Source organism: Bos javanicus, chromosome 7 (genome assembly GCF_032452875.1).
Source record: "Bos javanicus breed banteng chromosome 7, ARS-OSU_banteng_1.0, whole genome shotgun sequence".
NCBI lineage: Eukaryota > Metazoa > Chordata > Mammalia > Artiodactyla > Bovidae > Bos > Bos javanicus.
The window spans coordinates 9,861,371-9,872,357 of record NC_083874.1 but is presented as its reverse complement, the minus strand read 5'-3'; the positions used below and the strand labels follow the sequence as shown (position 1 = coordinate 9,872,357).

General features: G+C 41.0%; 1 protein-coding gene across 1 annotated transcript; it reads left to right on the top strand.

Annotated features, from left to right (window-relative positions):
- Window positions 1-7,785: 7,785 nt before the first annotated feature.
- LOC133251952 (olfactory receptor 7A17-like) lies at window positions 7,786-8,843 on the top strand. The gene has a single exon (XM_061424720.1). The coding sequence runs from the start codon at window positions 7,786-7,788 to the stop codon at window positions 8,752-8,754; it is 969 nt and encodes a 322-aa protein (XP_061280704.1). The 3' UTR covers window positions 8,755-8,843.
- The last annotated feature ends 2,144 nt before the right edge of the window (window positions 8,844-10,987 follow it).

Here is a 10,987-nt window from a genome sequence, read left to right as displayed (position 1 = left end):
TGGGTTATCTGGTCCCGTTAAAGGCATCAAGAGTATTTTAATAATAAGTGGGGTGAAGCAATGTTGCCTACAAGGGGCAGGGTGCTGGTTGTAGGAATTAGTAAGTGGCTTAAGAACAAATTGATTAGAGGCAACAAACCAGATATTCCATAAAAGTGGAGTGGAGATTTGATCCAGGTGTATGTTTGTAACTTTAGAAGTGTGGTAGGAGTTTGGGCCTAAATGGCCTGCAGGGCTAACTCCCAAAGTGGCAAACATTATCCCTGGAAGCCCAATTTCCCTTGAAGGGATGCCAACTGATGGACTTCTAGCAGGCATTGTGTGTCCATCACCCACCCTAGTGGGTCCACTGAGAAATGCTATTGTTACACATGTTGCAGGGAACATGAAAGATGAAGGCCTGAATATCTAGAGGGATTGGATATTATACAGTATTTCCCTCCCAAGGGCCAGTTATTTTCTGGTTGTCCCTGCAGAAGATTGTAGAGGCAACATTATGGGCCCAGATGGGGCTCAGGAAAAGAACATGAAACACGAGGGAATGGGGCAGGGGACAACTTCTGAAAAAATTACATACCCCAAGAGCATAACATAAACTGATTAAAATCAAATGGGTCCAAGATGACAAGTCACATTCAACTAAACCTTGATCCCCAATCCACAAGCTAAACAACATAACCAGAGGTGCCATGACAGTTCCAAGGCACTGTCAAAAGACTGAGGAGTGGGTGGTTCCCCAATTGTTAGAATGATCCTCACATTCATTAGCATATGAAATCACCCAGCTCACAAAAACTAACCACACCACATTCCATGGCCACCTCACTCTCCTCTGTGATGGCCCACACCCTGTGGAATGTCCTTTTCTCTGAATCCGAACAAATCCACCTCTTACCTATCACTGTGTCTCTCACTGAATTTTTGCAATGAGATATCAGAGCCTGAGCTTCATTAGGTTCTTAAGCCAGATACCATGGGTTTTGGCAGGGCTCAAGTCCTGGGAGTGAGATGTTGAAGGACGGGAGGAAAAAGCAGTGGGAAAAATGTGCCAAGGAGTCCCTCTCATAACCTGTTGGAAAACCTGTTAAATACCTGACTGTGCTCATAGTTTTCATTGGCCTGATTCTTGGCACAAAGATTAAGGATAGAAGAACCCCCACGTGCTTGGGCAACAGCTACTAGGGAACCACAGATAGTGGAGCCTTCAGGACACCCTGGGGCACTGCTGCTCACCTATTCGCAGGGGATTTGAGAAAACAAGAAACAAGAGATTGTAAAGGAATTAAGATTTTTTTAGCCATATGTCCTTCCAGCCATAGGGGTGAGGCCTTTCCACCCCAACCAGAGGTCTTCTAGAATCTGAGACTGAGCCACGTGAGCTTTCTGCTAAGTTTGCTTTGACTATTCTGGTTTCCAGCACGCAGGGCTTCTTGTCACTTCCACTGTGGTGGGTTTTCTTCACGTTCAGCTTCCACTGCATGAGCTTTCATGGAGTTGGGCTTCTGCTGTTCTTGGCTTCTGCCTCATGGGGCTGGAGCTAAGGTTGTTTCAGCCAGATTAAAGCCAAGAAATGGCACCAGAGATGTTCGGGGAGTGTGTAATTTCCTCGCTTCTGTCTTGCTGCAGCAAAAATTTGAAGCAACAGACGGACCAGTGTTATAGCTTAGTTTTATTAGGAAAAACAAAGGATAGTACACCCTCGAGGAGTGAGGGCGGGCAGACCCAAAAGACTAAGAGAAGAGATGTCCCAATCTTTCTAGGCTTCCTCCTTTTATACATTTGTCTCCTCCCCACTGAGCCTGCCCTGCCCTGTGTAAATTGGGCTAGCCAGGAGGGCTGTTTCTTCACTCTGGTCCTCGGACCTTCCTTTGTTCTATTTTCATGGGCTTTTCCCTTCTTTGTATTATAGCCACCACCATATTGAACTCCTTTTTCCTATTCTAACTATCTAACATGATAAATGTTACATGATAAATTAAACTCTAAAGTTCCAGAACATGCACCACATAAAATTCTGTTCAGTTCAAAATCTTGTCACTGAAAAATAATCTTTTAGCTGACAGACACGTTCTTTGAGGAACTAAAAGCCACTTTCCTTTCTCTTGCAAATCTCTACAAACCAGAATGTAAATATTGCAGGGAAGAGCGAATTCTGACTTCAGGTCAGATCCTTTACTTTAATATTTGCTTACCTTTGCTTTTGTTCACTAAAAGGGTACTGTTTATACACAATGGCCTGCCTTGAGGAACCCTGCTCCTCTGCCTGAATATTAACTCAAAGTACCTTCAGGACTCTGTTCACCTGTGGATGGCTAGAGGAAAGAAGAAATTAACTTATCCCCTCTAAGGCTTGTCATTTTAGGAGATATTTTCAAGATTATTGGACTTTTTACTTTGCTTCCTCACTTCCCCCCACCATCTTTATTCTATAAAAACAAAACCTGGCATCCAGCTCCCATAAAACGGTTATTTTGAGACATTAATCTGTCATCTTGATCTCAACACCTCCTCTCTCAGATTTATTGGCAGCAAGTAGAGTGAGATTGGACTCAATAACATAGGTACACTCCACAAGGACCTGAGACTGAGCCTAATTAGCTCATTCAGCAAGACCTGAAACCTATGGAAAAGGGGGCAGTTTTAACATTGAAACTGTTAGGAATACTCCCTCAGCCAAACCTCACAGACAGTAAAGCCTTAGTCATCTAAGCAAGCAATTTTAATTTGTCTTCCAATTGTTTGTAAACTAGTAAGTTTGCCCCATGCACTATATCGTTCATGCAGTTCTCAAGGCCAGAATACTGGAGTGGGTAGCCTTTCCCTACTCCACGGGCTCTTCCCAACTCAAGGATCAAACCCAGGTCTCCCACATTGCAGGTGGATTCTTTACAAGGTGAGCCACAAGGGAAGGCCAAGAACACGGGAGTGGTTAGCCTATCCCTTCTCCAGTGGATCGTCCAGACCCAGGAATCAAACTGGGGTCTCCTGCATTGCAGGTGGATTATTTAACCACTGAGCTATCAGGGAAGTGGCTTCCCAGGTGGCTCAGTGGTTAAAGAATCCACCCGGAAATGCAGGAGATGTGGGATCAATCACTGACTCGGCTTGGGGAGGTCCCTTAGAGAAGGAAATGGCAACCCACTCTAGTATTCTTGCCTGGAGAATCCCACTGACAGAAGAGCCTGATGGGTTGCAGTCCACAGGGTCACAAAGAGTTAGATGCGATTTAGCGACTAAAAAAGCAGGTGACTTGAAGCAGTTGATCAGATACATAGTTTTGTGTTCGATCAATGATTGTAATAGTGCAACTCTGCTGCTGCTGCTGCTAAGTCGCTTCAGTCGTGTCCGACTCTGTGCGACCCCAGAGATGGCAGCCCACCAGGCTCCCCCATCCCTGGGATTCTCCAGGCAAGAACACTGGAGTGGGTTGCCATTTCCTTCTCCAATGTATGAAAGTGAAAAGTGAAAGTGAAGTCCTCAGTCGTGTCCAACTTCTAGCGACCCATGGACTGCAGCCCACCAGGCCCCTCCATCCATGGGATTTTCCAGGCAAGAGTACTGGAGTGGGTTGCCATTACAAAGGAAAACATTTCCTGGATCATAATAGATTAGTAAGACAGAATCTGGAGAATCTTTTTAATTTACCAACAGGACCTGGAGAAGAGGAGAACAAGAGAACTAGAAATATCTTGTGTTCTAATCAAAGCACACACCTTACTCAGTTCATAACTTTGGATCAATCACCTAAGGCCAAAAATTAAGAAGGAGGATCATAACTGCAGAGTCTTCATAGGGTGGGCTTTTGCAAGAAATAAATGAGACAATATAAGATTCTAACCCCAGTCCACAGTGTATTAAATTATCTAAATTTATCTCATATAATTACCAAAAGTTTTAAAAAATATAAGCATGAAACTCCTAATTGATAGGCCAAAAGCATTATGAAGCCAAAGTTTATTTTACCCATGGTTTTAATGCAAAGGAACACAGCTCGCTAAATTATTGAAGAATAAATAGTAAGTTTCTGGTGATATCAGGAACTGTGTTCCCATCACAAGTCAATATTTTTGAGACCCAGGTGAACTAGTCCAGACAGGCTCTCAGCCTTAGATTTGGAGAAAACTTGGACTCAGGGTTGTGGAAAGTTAAAACGTTAGACTTCTGAAAGCCAGAAGAGTTCATGGAGTAGTAAAAAGAACTGGATTTACCTCACTTTTAACTTGGTCTCTTGAGAACACAAACCAGCAGGAAAACTTTCCAGTTTTATTCAAACAAGTTCCCTTGGGGAAATACACTCAGAGCTTGGAGTAACAGTGGAAAATTTATTAATGAGCAGATACAGTGAGCTGATACAGTTAACATACAGAGCTGTAAATATCACCACAGCTACAGTATCTGAGCGTGTTCAGCCTTAAGCTGGAGAAGGTATGGTTTTTTGCACTTGAATTCCTAAGTCTGTCTCAGGAACCCAAGCTTCATTCCTTTCTCCTTTCTTGTCTGAAGACAAAGCTTCAGTCCCCACCATCCAGGGAGGCACCGGCTTCCACACAGAGACCTTCACCTCAGACTTCCCCTCCAGGTGAGTCTAAGCTCCATAGACCCTGCTGGAGAAAGTCAGAGGGAATGAAACCCAAGAACATTTACCTGAAGTCACCTGAAAACCCAAACAGCTGACCCAGAGCTGAGAGATCTCCATGTTTATTTGCTTGATTAACTAATTTATAATCAATTTATTTATAATGTTAAATAGAGAAATATCTATTGGATTCATCAATTCAAGATTTATTGTTGCCAGTTAAGTTTGGGAATGAAAATTTAGTTGAATAAGACTCAAGAAGGGAGGCATAGTGTTGTCAGTAAAATTTTATAATTTCCAAGAGATTTGCAGTTTAGGGAAGTAGGAAAATAGACTAGCAGACATGGAGAGATCTGCAGTGAAGTGCCGACATTTTATTAATTTACTTTTAATATTTAAGATAAGGTACGTTTGAGAAGGCTCTATATTCATTAGGAAGATCCAGATCAATGGACTTATCTCCTGCCTTGTAACTACAGTTCTTGAAATATACTTCTCATAGAATCTTCTCTCACACAGAATATTCACCTGAATATATTGCATTTAACTGTATCTCTTTTATGTTTTGGGTTTTTTTTGTGTGTAATTTTTACAATGTTGTGTTTTCTGCCATACAACAATGCAAATCAGCCATAATTATCCATACATCCCCTCCCTCCCAAGCCTCCCATTTGACCCAGCAATCCCAATTGGACATATACCCTGAGAAAACCATAATGGAAAAAGACGCATGTACTCCAGTGTTCATAACAGCACTATTTACAATAGGCAGGACATGGAAGCAACCTAGATGTCCAATAACAGATGAATAGATAAAGAAGATACAGTACATATATACAGTGACATATTCCTCAGCCATTAAAAAGAATGAAATGCTACATTTAATATGCAAACAGTCATATGGTAAAGGGCCTTACTTCACAATTATTTCAGTACTTGGGAGGCTGAATATATTTGGGGATTTTTGTTTATTTTATTTTCTGTACTGAAAACTGTTTCTGCATGTTCTTTGTTTTACATACTGGTACTTGAGTGCTGTTATTTTTTCTGTGTTTTTTTTTTTTTCCTTCTTTTTCTGCTGTATAATTTCCTTTATAATTTATTTCATCTCAAGCTGTGAGATAAAAGCCCAAGAACTGTATTCCAGCCTGCAGAAGAAGGGGAGAATGAAATGTATTTTAAATACCTTGAGGAATCTTCTTGCTAAAATAGAAATGCATGCAACTTCTCTCTTCCCACTCTTTCCCTCCCCATCACAGGTGCATCAGACACCATTTCACCCTAAACTGCTGTAAGCTGCAACCAGTTCCCTGGTCTGAATTCCCTACTCCAGTCTCTCTTTTTTATGTTTTATGCATTCTTTCAAACAATTATAATTTTTGAAAGACTTTGCTAATTTCCATTTAATCCTTGTATGTATGTGCAATGTATTTGTTGGGTTGTGTGCATGTTCATAAATTGTGAGTGGTCAAATCTATCAGTTAGTCATATTTTGTCTTTCCTCCCACTGCTCTTTAAACACAGAAAGTTCTACATTTGCAGTGGTAAAAAACAAACAAACAAACAAACAAAAAACCCTTTAGATTAATTGCTTCTTTTTTTTACTTTTATTCTCTTTTTTAGTTTTAGTTGAAGGATAATTCCTTTACAATATTGCATTGGGTTCTGCCACACATCAACACAGATCAGCCATAGGTATACATATGTCTTCCCTCTCTTGAACCTCCCTCCCACCTCCCACCCCATCACAACCCTCTAGGTTGTCACAAAGCACCAGCTGTGGGTTCCCTGCACCATACAGCAAATACCCACTGGTGATCTATATTACATACGGTAATGTATATGTTTCCGTTGCTTGTTATTCACTTATTTTTCCTTACTGCTACCTTTTGTCTTCAGCAGATCTATTTTTAAAATATTAATCAAGTGCTGCCATCTTGTGGAACATATTCTTCTGCATTCAACGAAGATCACATATCTTTATCATAAGGATCTTTAAGTACATATATATATATATATATTTATACTGACTGAAATTATAATTTTAGTTACTGTTTCCCCTGTGTGTGTGTGTTAGTCACTCAGCCATGTCCAATTCTTTGCAACCCCATGGACTGTACCCCACCAGGCTCCTCTGTCCATGAAATTCTCCAGGCAAGAATACTGGAGTGGGTTGCCACTTCCTTCTCTAGGGGATCTTCCAAGCCAGGGATCGAACCTGAGTCTTGTGCAATGCAGGCAGAATCTTTACCGTCTGAGCCATAGGAAAGCCCACTGTTTCCCATACTATTTTTTTAAATTGTATTTCATTCACTTCTCCATTTCAATTATGTACAAAACCAGTATTAGTGTGACCATGGTTATTTTATATTTTTCTTTCATAATTTCATCTTAATTTTTAGTTCAATTTTGTTTAGCCAACTTGTTTCCAATGCACTATAATTTAAACAGGTTTTATTTCTGGTGCTATTCTTTTTATTTTATAAATTTCATTTTCTAAAAATGTGTTTCTTTGTATATGCATACACTGATGAAACCACAGAGTGAACAAAGCAGGTGAGGTCCCGCCCATCTGTTTCTCACATTTTAATGCAGGAAGAAGCTGTGGTCCCTTGAGTCTGAACACCTTGCTGCTGTTCTCTCTGGGACCTGTCTCTTCTGCTGAACTCTTTATTCATATTGCTTTTCCCTCTGCAGGAACTTGTCTTTTAAAAAACAAACAAACAAAAAATAAACTATTCCTCAATTACTGCAATTGATTAGAAACATTTTGGATTATATCCTAGAGCTGCTGCTGCTGCTGCTGCTAAGTAGCTTCAGTCGTGTCCTACTCTGTGCAATGGCATACCTTTTACATGTGATCCAGCATGCATGCACATTTAAGCAAAAAGTACACGTTTCATATGCCAACAAACACACACAGAGCTGAACAAAGTAAACCAAAATACCTTTACTATATTCTAGGCATTCTGAATTTCTCACTAACAGTGTAGAGTAAATGGCTACTAGAGGGAAAACAATGTGGAATAGGCATTCCTATTCTGAGATGGCACCAGGGATCTTTCAAAATGGAAATTCCATACAAAAATTATGGATATGGATTTTTGAGTGCAAAATATAAATCGTAGAATTTCAACTGTGTCTGCAGTGCCAAACTTTGAGAAAATTAGCTGTAGTATTTTGTCTTTTGTGCATGTCAAATTCACCACATGGAACCAGGGAATGAGACACAAATTTCAGAATTTCTTCTTCTGGGATTATCAAAGAAAATAGAACTGCAGACCCTCATATTTGGGCTTTTCCTCTCCATGTACCTGATCACTGTGATTGGAAACCTGCTCCTCATCCTGGCCGTCAGCTCAGACCCACACCTCCACACCCCCATGTACTTCTTCCTCTCCAACCTCTCCTTTGTAGACGTCTGCTTCACTTCCACCACCATCCCAAAGATGCTGAAGAATATACAGACCAAGAACAAAGCAATAACCTATGAAGGCTGCATCACCCAGATACACTTTTTCCTGCTCTTTGCCACAATGGAAATCTTCCTCCTGACCGTGATGGCCTATGACCGCTTTGTGGCCATCTGTCATCCTCTGCGCTACACAATCATCATGAATCCCTGGGTCTGTGGACTCCTGGCTCTGATGTCCTGGATGATGAGTGTCCTGAATTCCTTGTTACAAAGCTTAATGGTGTTGTGGCTGTCCTTCTGTACAGACTTGGAAATCCCCCACTTTTTCTGTGAGATTACTCAAGTAGTCCAACTTGCCTGTTCTGACACCTTTCTTAATGACATTGTGCTGTATTTTGCAACTATGCTGCTGGGCAGTGTTTCCCTCACTGGTATCCTCTATTCTTACTCTAAGATAGCTTCCTCCATACGAAGAATCTCATCTGCTCAGGAGAAGTATAAAGCATTTTCTTCCTGTGCATCTCACCTCTCAGTTGTCTCCTTATTTTACTGTACAGCCTTAGGAGTGTATCTTAGCTCTGGTACTACCCACAGCTCACAGTCAAGTGCAACAGCCTCGGTGATGTACACTGTGGTCACACCCATGCTGAACCCCTTCATCTACAGTCTGAGGAACAAAGACATAAGGAGGGCTCTGAGAAGAATCATTGGGATGGCAGTTCTATATGGGCCAATTGTCCTGGGGCTGAAGAAGTACGCATGACTATAGGACTCAAAGCCACAGAGGCAGAAATTGATTTTCCTTAATCAGATTGCTAAAGTAGAACTTGCTACTCCTATTTATAACCTGGAGTTTTCATTTCTTTGAATTTAACTCCTCTACACAATTTGTCATTCAGTTTATTAAGTTTCAGATCTGTCTGATACATAGACAGTTTTCCCTTTTTTCATATTCATGCATTCACAAAGTTTTTTCTCAATTTTGGACCAAGAACATTTGAAGATTTCAGTATCTTACCTGGGGCAAATTGGATTATTTAAAAATTGTTATTGTTTAGTCACTCAGTTGTGTCTGACTCTGCAACCTCATGGACTGTATGTAGCCTGCCAGCCTCCTCTGTCCATGGGATTTCCCAGGCAAGAATACTGAGAAATGGGTTGTCATTTCCTTTCCCAGGGCATATTCCCAGACTAGGGATTGAACATGCATCTCTTGTGTTGACTGATGGATTATTTATCACTGATCCACCAGGGAACTCCATTCCTTAAAAAATATTTCTTCTCAATGACACATATCATACCAAGAGATTTTACTTTTGTTTTCTGTATGAGTGCATTACTTACATGGGGAAAACAAACTAGACTTGGCAACTAAAGCCATTTATGTTATTTCATTGCAGAGGAAAATATGAAGCTACGGATTTTACTTTAATCCATTATTTTTTATTTCCACTTTAACATCTGTTCTTCACTGTATAGATTTGAACATTAATCCATTTAAGTCCCAGCCTACTGATAGTGATACTATTGGCTAGGAGTATCTGAGGTGCTCACCTGGCTTGTATTACTTATTTCAAGAAAACACAAAAATCTTCCTGACCAAGTCTATGCTGTTACTGGAGAGGTCCTTCTGGTATTTATTATGATTGAAAGATGCCTCTCGGAAATATCTATTGGGAAACTTAAAAAAAAAAAATCCCACAAAGTTTGTAATCACCAATACTGGAGGGTAAATAGCATGCCATCACTTAGCTCTTAGGTAGAGAGAAAAAGAGAGCACCAACTGGGGGGCTTTGCCGGTATTGAGTTTTGTGGGTGGGGTGGTTAGGAGTCTGCTAGTTCACTCACTATTGGTGAATTTAAAACAAATAGTGGAATAAGGGCATGATCAGGAAAAAGCAGGTTCACTCATGTGCTCAGTCATCTATTTACTCAGGCTTTCTAAAAGGGCAACTTCATTGGTGGGGGGTGACTTGAATGCTTCTGTAGTAGCTGTGTCGTACAGCTGACAATATGCAGATGACACCACCCTAATGGCAGAAAGTGAAGAGGAGCAAAAGAGTCTCTTGATGAAGGTGAAAGGGGAGAGTGGAAAAGTTGACTTAAAACTCAACATCAAAAAAAAACTAAGATCATGGCATCCGGTTCCATCACTTCATAGCAGATAGATGGGGAAAAAATGGACACAGTGGCAGATTTATAAACCTTGGCAGCCCATTGAAAAGCATAGACATCATTTTGCCAACAACGTTCTGCATAGTCAAAGCTGACATAGCTTTTTCCAGTAGTCACGTACAGATGTGTGTTGGACCATTAAAAATGCTGAAGAGTGTGAAAGTGAAAGTCACTCAGTCGTGTCCAACTCTTTGTGACTTCAATGACTATACAGTCCCTGGGATTCTCCACGCCAGAATATTGGAGTCGGTAGCCCTTTCCTTCTCCAGGGGCTTTTCCCAACCGAGGGATTGAATCCAGGTCTCCAACATTGCAGGTGGATTCTTTACCAGCTTTGCCACAAGGGAAGCCACTGATGAATTGGTGCTTTTGAGCTGTGGTATTAGATAAGACTCTTTGGAGTCCCTTCAACTGCAAAGAGATAAAATCAGTAAATCCTAAAGGAAATCAACCCTGAATATTCATTGGAAGGACTGATGCTGAAACTGAAGCTTCAATACTTTGGCCATTTGAGGCAAAGAGCCAATTCATTGGAAAAGGCCCTAATGCTTGGAAAGATTAAGGGCAGGAGGAGAAAGGGACCACAGAGGATGAAATGGTTGAATGGCATCACTGACTCAATGGACGTGAGTTTAAGCAAGCTCCTAGGGATAGAGAAGGACAGAGAAGCCTGGCATGCTGCAGGCCATGGGGTTGCAAAGAGTCAGACATGATTTAGTGATTGAACAATAGCAGCAGTTGGCAATATGTTTATTCTACATGACGTCCTTGAAACGAATGCCTCGGAAATCAAAAGTTGGATTTCTGGCTCTTACATTGTA